Here is a 15904-nt window from a genome sequence, read left to right as displayed (position 1 = left end):
AAATGTACAGAAAAGTGTAACCCGCGACTTGGGGGCAAGTCTCACAACAGGGCCGGCCCCTCCCAGTCACTTCCCCCTCAAGGTAACCCCCATCCTGCCTCCATTGCCTCTGGCCTTGAAGGTCACTTGTGTTATGTCCACGGGGTCTTCTGTCCCCTCCTGTCTGACTCAGACTCACCACGCTGCTGCGGGAATGACTGGTGCATCATTCTTTCTCGTTGGCAGAGAGCATGTCATTCTGTGAGGGCCAGAGAATGATTCAGTCCACTGCTGATGGGTGTTAGAGTTGTTTCCAGTGGGGGGCTATTGGGACTAAAGCTGCTAGGAACATTCTAGAAGCAGCCTTTGGTGAGCGGAGCTCTCATTTGTCTTGGGCGTATACCTGTCAGAGACTGCAGGGTGTAGGGTGAGCCTCTGAGTCTCCTGGGGCTGCCGTAACTAGTCACCACCAACTGGGTAGCTTGGGACAACAGGAATTTTTCCTTTCACCATCCAGAGGCCGGAAGTTCAAGATCAAGGTGTCACAGGGCTGTGCTCCCTCTGGAGGCTCCAGGAGATGGTCCTTCCTGCCTCTTCCAGCTTCTGGGAGCCCCAGGCATCCCTGGGCTTGTGGCTGCGTCCCTCGGATCTCTGCCTCTTCCAGCTTCTGGGAGCCCCAGGCATCCCTGGGCTTGTGGCTGCATCCCTCCGATCTCTGCCTCTGTCTTCACACGGGTGTCGTCTGTCTCTCCTCTGTGTGTCTCTTACAAGTCACTTGTCACTGGATTTAGCGTCCATCTGGATACTCCAGAATGATCTTCTTGAGACTCTTAATTACATCCTCAGGGGCTTCCCTGGTGGCGCAGTGGTTGAGGGTCCACCTGCCGATGCAGGGGACACGGGTTCGTGCCCCGGTCCGGGAAGATCCCACATGCCGCGGAGCGGCTGGGCCCGTGAGCCATGGCCGCTGAGCCCGCGCGTCCGGAGCCTGTGCTCCGCAACGGGAGAGGCCACAGGAGTGAGAGGCCCGCGTACCACAAAAACAAAAAACAAACAAACAAACAAACAAAAATTACATCCTCAAAAGTCCGTTTTCCAAATAAAGTTCTGTTCACAGGTTCCAGGGGTTAGGGCGTGGACATGATTATTCAAACTTGTACACGAGTGTGCGTTCAGCTGTAGCAGAAATAGCCAAACTGTTTTCCCAGGTGGTCAAGCCATTGTAACCCTCAACTAACCCTCAGGGTGTGAGACAGTTCAGGGGTTTTCAGCAGCCCTTCAACCGGACTCATGTCCTCCTGTGGGTGAGCCAACTGGTACAGGGCCGGTGAGAGAGAAGCGCAGACAACAGAGGGGTGCTGTCTGCAGAGGATTCAAAACAGTAAGAAAAGCATCGCACCCCCCAGAGCTGGTACTCCACAAGTTTGTTGAATACAATATTTTGTGGGGTTGATGAAAGAACTGTCGTGATTACTATTGTTTTATTAACATAGACACAAGTTTCAAGCTTGCCTGTTTTCATTCTTTATCCTTTAATAAACATCGCTTCCTGCGGGAAGTCCATTTGGAGAATTCCCAGTTCTGGACCCTTGAGGACTCAGCTGTGAGCGCTTCCCCTGAGAAGCGGTTCCGTCTGTAACCATCTGCGGTGTCTTCGGGCAGCAATCCAATCTCTAAACCAAATGGGCCCTGCGTGTTCCTACAGGGACACAGTAATCCCAGAGCCAGGGATTGTAAAGACACAGAGATACAGATCTCGAGTCTCTCCGTTTCCGTTGTTGCACCTGGAGTTTTTATTCGTCTTTAAAAGTAAAGCATCAAAGCAGCATGGAATTTTTGCTGGGCAAGTAAGTGCAAATGCTAGTCCCACCTTCAACTGGGTTGCTGATTTTGAGTATCTTTAAAATTGCAATGTTTTCTTCTCTCTTTAAATGCTTCCATTGATTGTTTGTTACATGACCATTACCGGAAACAATGTTGCCGCTCGGAGAACGGCATGTGGGAAATCGTGGCTCCTGTGGCCACAGGCCATCCTGTCTGCTAGAGTGGGCCCTGCATTGGCCTCTGCCCCGGCAGGAACCTCACCCCTGCAAAGCGGTCCTGCTAGTTGGGGAGTAGATGGCAGGGTTGCCCCACAGAGCTCCGGGGAAGAAGAGGCCGGAGGCTCCCATTTCCAGACACTGAACACACTCCCACACTGCAGTGAGGCAGAGGGGACCATCTGGCGCCATCGGGGACCTGAAGCCCTTGGGGGTTGCAGGTAACACCTGAAACGCTGAATTCCTTCTCCCCCCCCCGTCCTGCCACCAGGGGGCGCCCAGACCCCACGCCTCCTTCCAGAACTGTGCCCCACTCTGCCCCATGGGAGGGGGCGTTCGGGAGATCCTCCGGCTTCAGCACTTGTTACAGAAGACAGGGCCAGGCCAGACCGCCCCAGGCGCTGCTGGGTCCCAGGCATACAGTAGGTGCTCAATAAATACTCTTTGGAGGAATGCACGAATGAACAGAAGGGCTAGGGAAGGAGTCTGGAAGAGTGAGGTTCCCAAGATCAGGGCCGGGAGGGGCTGAAAGGGTATACACAGATGGGGAAACTGAGGCCCAGAGAGGGGCAGGGCTTGGCCTGAGGTCACCCCCAAAGTCAAGGGCCGAGTCCATTGAGATCCACATGTCCAGCACCCCTTGCACACTCCCACCATCCCGCGCCCCAGAGGAAGACACAACCACAGATGGTACAGACGAGCAGGTTGTCCCAGATCACGGTGTGAGTCACCCCACGCAGGATGGGGAGGCAGAAGGGGAGGTTTGCTGGGTGACTATGTGACACCCCACTGACACTTCCAATCCACACATGATCTAGGCCTGCCCTCCTGGCTCTAGAATCTATGAGGAGACTACATCCAAGACACATGAGGGCAGGGCACACGCTGAGGGTGGGGGCTCTGACCTGCCTGCTCTGCTCGGCCTGAGAGGAATATGTGGCCCCAAGGGGCATCGGGAGGGGGCTTGGAACCTCAGAAAGTCCCGCCTTCCCCCATCCTCTTATATTCCCCGTCCTCACGGTTGCCCCAGGGTCAGACACACTGCGGGGAGGTGGGGGCTGGACCAGGAGGAGGGGATGAGGTGCACGTGATTGCGTGTGTACAGGTGGTGACAACGTGGCTGTGGATCTGAGTAACAGGGCATCCTGAAGTGTCTGCAGCCAAGTATGTGAAACAGGGGTGCCCTTGTTAAAAAAAAACTGCTTGTAAAAATTAAATAGGAATAGGGCTTCCCTAGTGGCGCAGTGGTTGAGAGTCCGCCTGCCGATGCAGGGGACACGGGTTCGTGCCCCGGTCCGGGAAGATCTCACATGGCACAGAGCGGCTGGGCCCGTGAGCCATGGCCGCTGAGCCTCTGCGTCCAGAGCCTGTGCTCCGCAACGGGAGAGGCCACAACAGTGAGAGGCCCGCGTACCGCAAAAAAAAAAAAAAAAAAAAAAAAAAAATTAAATAGGAATAAAAAAGGGGTGAACAGCAGTGTTGCCTGGAGGGAACCCTCCCGCCTCCCCCCGAACTGCGGAAGCTGTCAAGATTATCTCTGAACTTTCTGGTAGCCAGGGCAAAAGGGGAAATTGGTACGTTACAGTGCCTGGGTAGGCATGTTTACTAGGGGGTCATCCCTGTTTTTAACAGTGTCTCTGAATACGTGAGGGTGCGTGTGTTAAGTGGCAATGAGAAAGGAGAGACAGAGTGTCGGGGGTTAAACAGTGGTGAGCTTCCTGGTAGCCAGGGCAAGAGGGGAAAGGGATACATTACAAGGTCTCCTTAGGCATGTCTTCATCGGGGTCATGCTTGTGTGTGACAGTGTCTCCCAGCAAATGAGTGTGAGGCAAGGGGAATAAAAGCAGACACAGAGTCTCTGAGGGTAAAATAACTATGAGTTTCCAGGGTGAGAGAGGAAATCAGAGCTAAAGAGTCCATTTAGTGTATCCTCACCAGTGCGTGCCTGCTTCCGACAGTGGATCTGACTGAGTGCAGGGGTGTCTGAGTGTGTGTGGTGGGGAGTCACAGAGCTGCAGGTGGGAGATAGTTCTGAGCTCCCTGGAAGCTATGGCAATAGGGGAAATATGCTGACTTTGAGCCTGGTCAGCCGTGTGTGGCCGAGGTCTGGTCCAGGGGCTCAGAGGGGGCAGCGTCTGGCGGCCAGGCGCACGCGGCTGTCCTCGGCGGGGCTCCAGGGCCGGGCGTAGCCAGCATGGGGGAGCAGCAGCCAGTCCTGAGTGCCATCGGGGCTGATGAGGCGCCGGGCCGCCAGCAGGTAGTCCCGATGGAGGGCCAGCGGTGGGCAGGGGCAGCGGCTCGGCGCCCACACATACTCGAGGGCCCGCAGTGGCGAGCGGTTCTTGTAGATGAGCTGCACGCGCACCTCATATCGGGTCTCCTGGGCCTGCCGGACGCGGCCCAGCACGCGGGCCCGGAACACTGCGGGCAGGGTGGTGCTGAGCCCGGCTGGACGCTCCGCCCCGGGGCCCATCCACACACCCCTTTCCAGACGAGGGAACTGGCGGTCAGGTGGGGCATTGGGGGCCCTTGGGGACTGTGGTCAGCTGAGGCCTGGGGTAAGGGTCAGCTCAAGGATCAGTGAGGGGTTAGGAGTGAGATTAGGGCAAAGGATTAGATCAGGGAGTCAAATGAGCGTCAGGAGGGGTCAAGCTGGAGTCAGGTCAAGGAGTGAAAGGCAAAGTCTGACCAGGGTCAGAGGTCAGCTGGATAGGGGTCAAGTTCAGGTCAGTTAGGGGCCAGGTGAGGGATGGGGTCAAGGGCCTCTCACCAAAGTCGCTGCCGCAATAGTGGAGCAGCCGGTGGGCACGACCGCGGGTGTCAGGGCAGGGTGGGCAGGGGTCTGCGGGGGCAGTGCAGTCAGGGGCACAGGCCTTGCTTCCCTGCTCGCCCCCGCCCAGGCTGTCCCCAGCTCACCTGGGGTGGGGCCTGGGGTCCGTGGGGGGATAACAGTGGGGGCAGCGGGAGACTCAGGGGACTGAGGATCTACCTCCCGAGGCTGCGGCTGCCGCAGGGACCAGCCCTGGGCCTGAGCCTGCGCCTGGAAGGGGCCATAGCGCTCCCGGGGGAGCCAGAACTCGAACTCAACGCCGGGGTTGGGCTCCTGCAGGAGGACCTGGGCGGCGGGAGTGGGGGGGTGTCACATACTAGGGAGCTGCCCTCGGACCTGATGGCCCAGCGTCCCCCAACACACACTCTGCCCAGCCCCCCGCCCCCGCCCCGCCGCGCCCCCTGCTTCCCAACGGATTCTTTAACCCCACACTCCCAGACGCCCTCTCAGAGGCCCGCCCCCACCTGCAGGAGCAGGTCTTCGGAGGTGGGCCCGGCGGCGCGCAGCGTCTCCTCTGACCCTGTGACGCGGGTGTAGACCACGTGGGTGCCCGCTGCCTCGTAGGTCCCGGGAGGGCTGACCGCCCAGTTCCCGTTGAACACGTAGCGCCCGTCGCCCCCCATCAGCGCTGCAAGGGAAGGGTCAGCCCGGGCTCCCCGGAAGCGGCCCCGCCCGCCTCCCGACCCTGTCGCCCCCCTCCCCGCTGGATTCGGGCAGCCAGCAGGGCGCCTCCTCCCTCGGACCCTGCGATACCCAGGTGGTTCCGGCTGCGGTGGGCGGCGCGGATGTGCCTGGCGCCCTCAGGGATCAGGGTCACGTTCCAGTACCCAGCGAAGGCACCTGGGCGGGAGGGAAGGACGGCGTTGGGGAGCAGGTGGGGTGTATTTGAAGGATGATTTGAGGATTAAGTGGGATACTGCGGTAAGAAGGTTAGCCAAGGCCCTGGTACTTCGAAAACGCTTCCTAAAGGATTGGAGTTACGATGATTATCACTTAAGTGCGGCAGCAAAGGAGTTAAACCCCGTCTGCTCTGGGAAGGGCGGGACAATCTGGCAATGACCAATCAGAACGATGAGCGAGGGGGAGACTGAGCAATGACCAATCAGAACGTTGAGCGAGGGGGGCTGGGCCGCAGACTGCCCAATCAGTGCGGGACGTCTTAAAGGGCCCGCTCTGGGAGAGCGCGAGGACGGGGAGGGCGGTCACCGGCATCCCGGAACACGCGCTGCACGAAGAGGCACGAGTCGTTGGCGCCGCCGCAGCGGCCGCAGCGGTCTTCGCGGGCATCCGAACCCAGCAAACCGTCACAGCCGGCTCTCTAAAGGGATGGGGAGGGCACGCGCGCCGTCAGACGGGCCCTGCCGTCGAGGGGGCGGGGCCCACGGAAGAAGACAGGACCAAGAACTAAAAGGATGGAACCTGGGGGGCAGGCCCTAGTGGGAGGAGGCTGGGGATGAGGCCTAGTGATAGGTGGGGCAGGGGAGGTCGGGGACTCGGTAGGGGGCGGGGCCTAGGGAAGAGGGCGGGACCAGGAACTTAGTGAACGGTGTCTGGGTGCGGGGCCTGGAGGGAATAGGCCAGGTGGAACCTACAAGGGGCAGGGATGGGGGCGGGGCCTGGAGTTCTTACGAGGCAGCGGCCAGCCACGCAGAGTCCCTGGGTGCCCGGGCTGCAGGGGGTACCGTCCAGCACGCGGCCGAAGCTGTGATAGAAGTCGTGCCCCTCCGCCAGGCAGTTGAGGTCGCACTGGTTGGGTGCTGGGGATGGGAGGAGTCGGTGGCAGTGGGGGACATATCTGAGTTCCAGCCCCCTTCCTGCCAGTCTCCCCTCAGGCAGCCATCCTCTTGGGCAGATGAGGCCCAGAGACTCAGCCAAAGCCACACATGGAGGCTGAGGCAGAGCCAGGACTGGAACTTAGGCATTCTGCTTCCCGTTCGCTGGGACTGTCCCAGGCAAGTATCCTGGGCCTGCACTCATTCGTTCATTCATTCATTCATGTTCAGTCCTAATATTAGGGGCCCACTATTAACATCATCACCCATTCTTCACTCATTCTTCCATACGTTCATGCCACAAACACTCATCGAGCACCTACTATTTTCCAGACAATGTTCTAGGCTCTGGGGCACAGAGGTGGGCAGAACACACTCGGCACTTGGGCTCTGCACCCAGAAGGTGCCCCCAAAAAGGTTTTGGCCAGTTCTGACTGAGTCCTGCATAGCCTGGGTATGTTGCTGGCCCTCCCCGGGACTCAGTTTCCCCCTCTGCCTGGCAGTGGGGCATAATGGACAGTCTGACCACACCCGAGGCCCACAGACCTGATCCCTGCTCCCCCTGCTCAGTCTCCCTCTGGCTCCCGACGCCCTGAGGCTGGCTGGCAGACCCAGCCTGGAATAGAGCCTGAGCTGGCCCTGGCGGGCCTTTGTGGGGGTGAAATCATGGCAAGTTTCCGCCAATTCTTAGGGTGAAGGAAATAAAAATCTGTGAGGTTGACGGGTGGAACTTTCTCCATTCTAGGATTTTCTTATCTGTGTCTACCCCCACCGTGGCGTCTGAAGCTGCCTATTTCCCTTAAATCTGGAGGCGCACTGCCCCAGGCACACAATTATATAACTCGCTATTTTCAGCTCAGTGTGACAATATTTCCTGCTACTGGTGTAAGTTTGAGAAATGTTGGCCTCTGGATACAGCTCCCAGTAAATCCTCAGCTTCGTGTTCGACCCTGTGCAGAATAGACCCTGCCTCCTTCTGCCCCTCTTCACAACTCACACTTGCTTTCCACCCTTCACTTCACTAACTCCTACATATCCCTGAAAGCCCCAGTGCCAATGCCCCCTTCTTGCACCCCTCCAAGTCCCCCTTCCTTCTTAGCAGCCACTTTTCCCTGCCAGCGCTGAGGGAGCTGGACTAACAGGAGCATAGGCTACTCACCACCATAGAAGGGCACCCATTGGTAGGTCTTCTGGGTGCCCAGGACAGGGTGGCCATTGTAGAGGGCGCATTGGAGGTCTCGGAAGGGCACGGCCCCTGGGGGACATTCCTGGGGACACAGATCGGTGGAGCAGAGGCTGGGACAGCCCCGGGGATGCCCAGAGAATCTGGCATGGTGGCAAGGATATTTGGGGGCATGAGTAGGGAAGCAGGAGGGCTCCAGGGAGAACTCAGTCTGGGGGGTGGTTGGCTAGAACTTACGGGCAGCTGGCAGAGGCGGTACTCGTGGGTGTCCCCCCAGCACAGCTCTTCCCTGGGAAACCTTCGAGGAGCAGGGTGGCCAGACTGCGGTCAGCACCTCCAGAAACCGTTCCACAGAGCCAGCCTGCCCACCCATCCACCCCCGCTAACCCCACCCACATTCCAGCTGGATTAGTGGGATTAAAAGGCACAGCTTGTGTGGGCAGGTCGAGGGTGCGGCCAGGGGCTGGGCCAGCCTGACAGGAGAGGAGGGGCAGGGACCCCCTCCCGTCCCACCCAGCCGGGTCCCAGGAGCCTCCTCACCGGATGCATTGCCGGCTGCGCACGGAGAGCCCTCGCCCGCATGAGCTAGAACAGCGGCTCCAGGAACCCCATGGAGTCCACTCACCCGGACCCTACTTGGGGAGACAGAGGCAGAGTCAGCCTGGAAGGGAGGCTGGTGACCCCCACACTGCCAGTTGGGTTCCCATGCCCACTGCCCCCTGGGCTCATGTCCCCCTTTACCTGAGCGTTGCCCCCCAAACCACAGTTCAGGAGGGTCCACAGCAGGAGCAGGAGATTCTGGAGTGGGCGGGGTCTGGGGGACAGGAGGGGGCGCAGCAGTGGGGGGGCCAGCAGGCCAAGGGTTGCACCCCAGCTCTTCCCTGACTGGCTGTGTGATTTTGGACAGTATCTCAACCTCTCTGAGCCTCCCTTCTCATCTCTGAAAAATGAAGTCATAATAGAGCCCACCTAATAGGAGAGTTTTGAGGGGTTCGTCAAATTACGTGAGGAAAACGGGGGCCACAGAGCCCGGTCTGGAGAGAGAAAACTCAAGTAATTATTACTGGTTGTTTACTGTCTATGATGCACGTAGTAGGTGCTTATTCAGCGTCTGATGATGGAATCATTCCAGGAGCGTGCACAGGTGTCTCCAGGGTCCTAGGGCCCTCCCCAATCTCCCCACCATCTTTGCTCCTACCTTCCGGTGTGGCCAGGGGCCAGGTGCTCCTCTTCCCCCTGCCTCAGTTTCCCCATCTGTGCAGTGGGGACCAGCTGGGCACAGTCCAGGATTCTATGGGACCTTGCAGAGGGTGTAGCTGGTGGTGGCTGGGTCTGGTGCCTGGCAGAGCTCCCCCCACCCCACGCCCGGGCGGGCCCCAGCCTCCAGGGCCCCCTCAGCTCCCAGACCTGCAGCAGCCAGGAGCTCCCGGATGGGGGGCGGGACAGGGCAGGGTGACCTGGCCCCGGTCCAGTGGGTGCCTCATGGCCTCATGTGAAGAGGGTGTGGGATGGAGCCCCAGAGCCGCCTGCAGAGGGAAAGGGGCTGCCAATGAGGATGACCCAGGGAAGAGGGAGGCGGCTGTGTGGGGGCGGGGGAGAGGGTGGCTGGGAGGCTTTGCCTCCCTGGGCCTCAGTTTCCCCATCTGTCAAGGGAAGAATGAAGTCACTTGCCATCCCCACCCTCCCCATGACCATGGCATTGGTGGAGAAAGTGGCGGGCTAGGGCCAGGGAGCCCAGCGGTCAGCAGTGCCCAAAGGACACGCAGGCCATGCTGGAGGGCTCCGGTCCTGGATGTCCCGGGCAGCGGATGGGGGAAGGCAGGGCCCCACTGGATGTTCTCGAGCAGCAGTGTCCCTGGTTATCAGGCTCTCCTGGCTCTGACATTCAAACCTGGGGCACCGAGGGTCTAGGGCCAAGGTGGCTCCAGATGCTGAGAACCTGGGGGACCACGGGGTGGGTCCCCCGTGGGTCCCCCCCTCTCTGACCAGAGCTGTGAGGCTGGCTGCATCTCTGAACCCCAGCACTGGCTGGCCCAGGAAGCCGGAAGAAGTCCGGGTTGGAGAGCAGTAGGGGGAGGGGGCTTGACCCTCGGACACCCGCTCCCCTCTTAGCACTGGCTTGTGGGGTGGGGGTCTAGGTGATGCAAAATGAGGGGCTTGAGGGATCACCATTCCCACTCTCCAGAGCCCCCTGCCCGAGGAGCAGGACACACCCCCCGTTTTGGCTGCAGTCCTGACTCTTGGTGTGATCTCAGGGCAAGCCACGCCTCTGGACCTCAGTTTCCCAAGGAGGAAGTGGGGATGAGTTTTCTCCCACCCTGGGGATTGCTGCCTCGCCACCCCCCAGCTTAGGGACGGGGAGAAGACTCCGGCCGGGATAGTGGGGGGATAGGAAGAGGGACTTACCGGCTACGTAGAGCCCAGGCGGCGCGTCCAGGTTCCCAGGGCTGCCCGTGGGCGAGCGGAAGCCGCGGGGCCCGCGAGAAGGGGCGGGGGGAACGCGGGACGGCCCCTCCCACCCGGCCTCCCAGGGCGCGCCCCGGCCGGGGTCCAGAGGGGCGGCGGCGCCGTGCGCCCCCGCGCGGCCGTTGCGCGCCTGGGCGCCGATCTGCGGCAGGGGACTGCTCCGCACGCGCCGCGGCCCCCCAGAACTGCGGCCTGGTGTCCGACCGTCCGCGCCCCGGTGACCTTGGGAAGCCCAGGGCGGGGGAGCCACGCGGGGACTGACCGCCCTTACCCCCATCTCGGGGCTGCTATTCCGGGCGCCGCGCTCAGGGCCCGGGAATGTGAGCGAACCGAGGTCGCCCTGTTGAGACTCCAGGAGGGCGCTGCCCTCTCCCCACCGACGCCCAGATCGCGTCCCCACGAAGGTTCCCTTTCCTGGCCATTACCCCTCCCCAAATCCCTCTCCCTACCCCTCCCTCAAAGTCACCCTACTCAGGAACCGGCGCGCCTGGGTTCCCGCCCCAGGTCCCGACCACCCCCAGCGCAGGGCCCCAGAGCACTGGGGGGAAGCTCAGTCCCAGGGGCCTGGCGTGGGGGGCGGAGAGCCCCTTCCCAGCCCGGCGCATTCCCGGGCGCTGCTGTCACCAGAGGACGCGCCCCACCCCGCCTCCCGCCCTCCCTGCCCGGCCCCAGGCTGCAAGCCGTGGCTTCGCAGCTAGACCCGGGTCCAGAAGGTCCGCCTCCCACGCGACTGTGGCCCCACCCTCCCCGACCTCAAGTTCCCCATCCGGGCAATGGGGCCGGCGGGGGTCTCCACAGCGACAATTCCAGGTGGATCTCAGCTCTTTGCGCGGACGGGCAAGGACAGGGTTACCCCAGGGTTCCGCAGCACCAGACCTTTCCCCGGTTTAGCATCTGCGCGCCCCCCCCACCCCTCATCCCCCGCCCAAGCAGGGACGCAGCAGGCACCCTCCGCTCGCCCCCTCCCCTGGCTCCTCGCTGTGGCCCCAGGATGCTGCCTGGCGAGCGGGTTGAGGAGATGGGGGCACCAAGGGGGGCGTTGGGTGGACAGCTCTTCTGCTCCCTGGGCTCGGCCCAGGCTCAGCTTGAGTGTCCCCTTCTCCCGGGAGCCTGCAGTGAGGTGTTCCAGCCCCGACCACAGGGAGGGGGTACCGCCGGTCCAGCTCTGTCTGTCCTCCAGCCTGGAGCAGCTCAAGGCAGGGCCATCCAACGCCGTTCATTCATCCAGCACTTACTGAGCATTTACTTTGTGCCGCTACAGCTGTGAATCCGGCTAGTGAGGGGAGACAGTGCCCTACGAGGGCACCATGCTACCTTCCCATCAGGACGTTCTGCAGAGATAGCCCAAGCCCACGGCAGAGGGGGTAGGGGGCCAGGAAGGCCCTCACGCAGGAGGTCACTGTCGCAGGGAGGTGGGGGAAGGGCAGCCCAGTCTGCCTGGAACAGCACATGCAAAGGCCCTGAGGCTGGAAAAGGGAATAAGGGACAGTGGGAAGGTTGGGGTGGGTGGAGCCAGTAGCCAGCCTGGGGGTGGGATGTGGTCAGAGAGGGGCCAGGGGGATGGCAACCCTGGGAGGTGGGAGGGGGTGCTCTGGTTTGGGAACAGCTGCCTCTGGCTGTCATGGGGGCAGGACAGGGGACCTGGAAAGCAGTGGGTAGGCAGTGGCAAGCATGCTGGGGTCAGGGGCTGGGCTGGGGGCGTGGGGGGTGGGGAGGGCACTGGGCAGCTCCCAGCTGTTTGGAGTGGAGTCTGCAGGCCTTGGGACAGATCCCACGGGGGAGGCACTGGGAGGAGGCAGGTGGGAGCTTGGGCTGAGCAGCCAGTGACGGGAGGCGCCCCATTCCCTGCGGGGGAGGGAGAGGCACAAGTCCGGAGGTCACCTACTAGGATGGGTCTAGGGTGAGGCAAGGACAGCTGGGAGTCCAGGGGCCGCGTCTGGCTGGGGATGGACATGTGGGCATCCTTTGCACACAGGGGTGCTTAGAGTCATCGATGAGGTCATGGGGTGAGAGTGTGGACAGAACGGAGACTGGGGCCTGAGTGTCAGAGGCTGAGGTGGGCATGGGGTCCCCCAAGGTCGCAAGAGGATGGGCTTCCGAGAGGAGGAGGGGCAGCCTGAGTGGGTAAGATGAGGATAGAGCATGGACCAGTGGCCAGCGGATCAGCATCAATGAAGGCAGTGACCTTGACAAGGTTCAGCCTGGGGGAACAAGGCTCGAGAGAGGATAGCAGGAGAGAGAGGGGGATGGTGAGGGCAGGCACCCTCTGCAGAGCAGCTACTGTGTGCTGAGCTGGGGCCTCGGGCCTGGGTGGCATCAGAGAGAAATCAGGCTTGGCCAGGAGTGCCACCAAGTGGACAATCTCATCCCCCGCACCCCCACCCCCATGTGCCTTATGCCCCAAGCCCCAGTCCACCGTGCTGTGCAGGGTGTGCATACAGCAGGCAGTGTGCCCTGCAGGACGATATACAGAAGGCACTGTACCCTGCAAGGAGTGTACATACCAGGCATTGTGATCTGCAAAGAATGCATACAGCAGGCGCTGTGTCCTGCATGGAGCATATACAGGAGGCATTATGCTTTGCAGGCAATGTATGCAGCAGTCACTGCATCCTAGACATGCATACAGTAGACACTTGGCCCTGCAGGGAGTGTATACAGTAGGTACTGCACCCTGCAAGGAATGCATTTAGTAGACACTGACCCCCCCAAGGAGTGTATACAACAGTCAATGTAGCCTATAGAAAGTGTATACAGAAGTCACTGCACCCTGCAGGGAGGGTATACAGAAGGCACTATGTCCCACAAGGAGTGCATACAGCAGGCACCATGCTCTACAGAGAATGTCTACAGCAGGCATTGTACTCTGCAGTGAGTGTATACAGCAGGCACTGAGTCCTATAGAAAGTGCATACAACAGTCCCTGTGCAGGGACAAAACACAGGAGGCACTGGGTCCTGCAGGGAATGCATACAGTAGGCACTGTGCCCCGCATGGGGGCCCTAATGCTCATGGGATGGCCAGATGGGGCTGGGGTGAAGGTGTGGAGTCCCGTACCCACCCATGCCCCCTCTCCCCAGTCTTTGTCACCCTGCAGATCTCCAGCCTCCCATCCCCATGCAGGAGCTAACTCAACTGGATTCAGCAGATGCCCAGAGGAGGCGGAGAGCTCAGCTCGAAATACCTGCTGCAGGTGGAGGGGTGGTTGTGAGGTTTGGAGGCTCCAGGTGCGGCGGCATCTCACCCCCCCCCCCCCAACTCATGCCCTGGTCTGAACTCAGGCCCAGGGGTCGGCAGGGTCCCCCTACGCTGAGCTCCGGCCTGGACCGCATCCCTGACGCTGGGCCTGGACAGGATCAGGCCAAGTGGGCACGAGTCCTGATGGATGTGGGTCAGCCTAGGCTCCCTCTGTGGTCTCACAGCCTTGAGCCTCCCCCTGCCCCCCTCCCCAACTCCCTATGGCCTCCCACGATCCCTCAGGCCTGGGCACGTGGTCCACAGGATACTCCAGTCTCCTGTGTAGATGGGGTGGGAGGGGTCCTGCAACCCCAGAACCCGGGTCTCTGGAGCTGCCCAGCTGTCCCTGGGCCTGAGCATGAATAGAGCAGGATCGGGGACCCACCATGGCCAGGGTCGCCCATGTGAGCTGGGATGGTAGTTTTCTCCACCCCAGGGAGAAGCCAACAGAAGCAGGAAGCAGAGAGGGCGAGATTTCTGAGATGGTTGTTTCAGTCCCTGGATCAAGCTGCACCTGAAGCCATCCATCCATTATTTTTCACTTTAGCAATTTGGAGTTTCTGTGACTTGTTATCAGGAGGTCCTCTCAAATAGGGAACAGCATCTTTTTCATCACCCTCACCCCCCTGGACAGGTCCTGTTTCTTAGGCCACTGATCCTGTGATGCAGTATTTCACCTCTACATATCACCACCACCTTGGAGGCCTCCATATCTGATGTGACCCCCCCAGCTGCCCCCGTGAGAGGAATCCTCACCCCCACCTCATGGGTCGGGATGCTGGGGGGGCAGAGGGGCAGAGTCACACACAGTGAGACTTGGAGGGCCTGGGATTGCTTCACAGTCACATCCGAATGGGTGTCCTGAGCTCCTTTTGAGGCAGGGGGCTGGGGGGACTTGCCTGAGTGGGGAGATGCTTGAGGCAGGACCTGGAGAATGAAGGGGAACCGGACGGAAGAGGGTGTGAGGGAGAGGGTGTTCCTGGCAGATGGAACAGTACGTGCAAAGGACAGAGGGCCAAAGGAGCAGGGTGAGGACCAGCCCAGTGAGGAGGCCTGTGTAGCTGGAGAGCAGTGAACATGAGGCCAGAGGCGGCAGGGGCCTCGCATATTGTGGGGACCGGGAGCATGGGAAGGTTATTCAGAAAAGGCAAGAAGTGTTAGGTGAGAAGGAAAAGTTATGCATGATCTGATGCCGTTTATATAAAAGGAAAATTACCTATGTTAGCATAAACTCAGACAGGAAGTGGACAGGAATAAACCCTCACGGTTGAGCATGATGATCTAGGCGGGGGTGGGGGGGGAGGGGGTTGGGGTGAGTTTGAGTTACTGCCTTTTAGGTTTTAATTTATTGTAGTCTTTTAATTCTCTTTTTTAAAGAGAATTTTTATTTTGGAATAATTTTAGATTTACAGAAAGTTGCAAAGATGTTACAGCAAGTTTCTCTCTATCCTTTGTCATCAGAAGTATAATGTCACCCCCCGCACACACACACACACACAGGATGTCCATGTCCTGGTCCTGGGACCTGTGACGTGTCACTTCACGGGGCAGAGGGGACTTTGCAGGTGGAATTAAGGCCCCTGGGATGGGGAGGTCCCTGGATTCCCCGGGGGCCCCAGCATCGTCACAGGGTCCTTATAAGAGGGAGGTGGGAGGGTCAGAGGCAGAGAGAGACGGGAGATGCTGCACTGCTGGCTGTAAAGATGCAGGAGGGGCTGAGAGCCAGGGATGCGGAGGCTCTAGAAGCTGGAAAAGGCGGGAACCGATGCTCCATTGGAGCCTCCGGAAGGACCGGCCCTGCCCACGCCTGCATTTTAGGACTTCTGACCTCCAGAATGTGAGGTGATAAATATATGTTTTCCTAAGCCACCAAGTTTGTGTTAATTTGTTACAACAGCCATAGGAAACGACTATTTGTCACATCTAAGGAACTCATGTTGGTATATTATGATTACTAATTGATAATATTAGTAATTACCATCACTATTGACCAAACTCCAAACGTTATTTGGATGCCACGAGTTGCTGTTTTTTTTTTTTTCCTTTTTCCCCAACTAATTTCCTTTTTCTGCTCCAGGATCTCATCCAGGAGCCCACATGACATTGAGCTGCTTCTCTCATAATTGGTCAAAAGACCCAAGCAGATGAAATACAGATTATTCCTCTGGAAATCTGGCTGGTTCTGATGGCACCCAGTACTTTGCATGCAGCCGAGTCAACCGATGTCCCCAAACAGAGGTTGAGAAGGCATCCAGCTGAGGACACTGGGGGACGAGCGTCCACCCGGAGGGGCAGCACCCACTCAGGACCCTGAGGATGCCCACCCAGCGGGCGGAGTCTGAGGCAGCTGGGGGAGGGTTTGGACTTTCCCAAGGCTCCCCCAGTGAGTGGGTCAGCA

General features: G+C 59.7%; 1 protein-coding gene across 10 annotated transcripts; it reads right to left on the bottom strand.

Moving 5' to 3' along the window:
* Positions 1–3877: 3877 nt before the first annotated feature.
* Positions 3878–10473, bottom strand: ADAMTSL5 (ADAMTS like 5). Of its 10 annotated transcripts, none has more exons than XM_067734429.1 (14): positions 10210–10337; positions 9211–9329; positions 9002–9103; positions 8545–8743; positions 8344–8435; positions 8041–8101; positions 7780–7888; positions 6478–6605; positions 6055–6166; positions 5602–5688; positions 5313–5476; positions 4935–5133; positions 4789–4860; positions 3878–4439 (listed from the first exon to the last, which is right to left on the bottom strand). In XM_067734429.1, exons 2-14 carry the CDS (start codon positions 9285–9287, stop codon positions 4138–4140), a joined length of 1704 nt encoding a protein of 567 aa, XP_067590530.1. In that variant the 5' UTR covers positions 9288–9329; positions 10210–10337; the 3' UTR covers positions 3878–4137. The 10 variants fall into 10 exon arrangements, with proteins under 10 accessions (XP_067590530.1, XP_067590534.1, XP_067590531.1 ...); XM_067734433.1 differs by having other exon boundaries at positions 8545–8617; XM_067734430.1 differs by having other exon boundaries at positions 9002–9094.
* Positions 10474–15904: the final 5431 nt, after the last annotated feature.

Source organism: Pseudorca crassidens, chromosome 3 (genome assembly GCF_039906515.1).
Source record: "Pseudorca crassidens isolate mPseCra1 chromosome 3, mPseCra1.hap1, whole genome shotgun sequence".
NCBI classification, from domain to species: Eukaryota; Metazoa; Chordata; class Mammalia; order Artiodactyla; family Delphinidae; genus Pseudorca; species Pseudorca crassidens.
Note: the sequence above shows the minus strand (reverse complement) of the source record. Positions and strands in the feature narration are given on the sequence as shown.

Excerpts from the sequence above, each read along its gene's own strand:
- ADAMTSL5 (XM_067734429.1), bottom strand. The coding sequence starts at position 9,287 with ATGAGGCACCCACTGGACCGGGGCCAGGTCACCCTGCCCTGTCCCGCC. Across the intron at positions 8,102-8,343 it reads CGCAGCCGGCAATGCATCCG|GTTTCCCAGGGAAGAGCTGT; the intron begins GTGAGGAGGCTC and ends TGCTCCTCGAAG. Across the intron at positions 6,606-7,779 it reads ATGGGTGCCCTTCTATGGTG|CACCCAACCAGTGCGACCTC; the intron begins GTGAGTAGCCTA and ends TCCCATCCCCAG.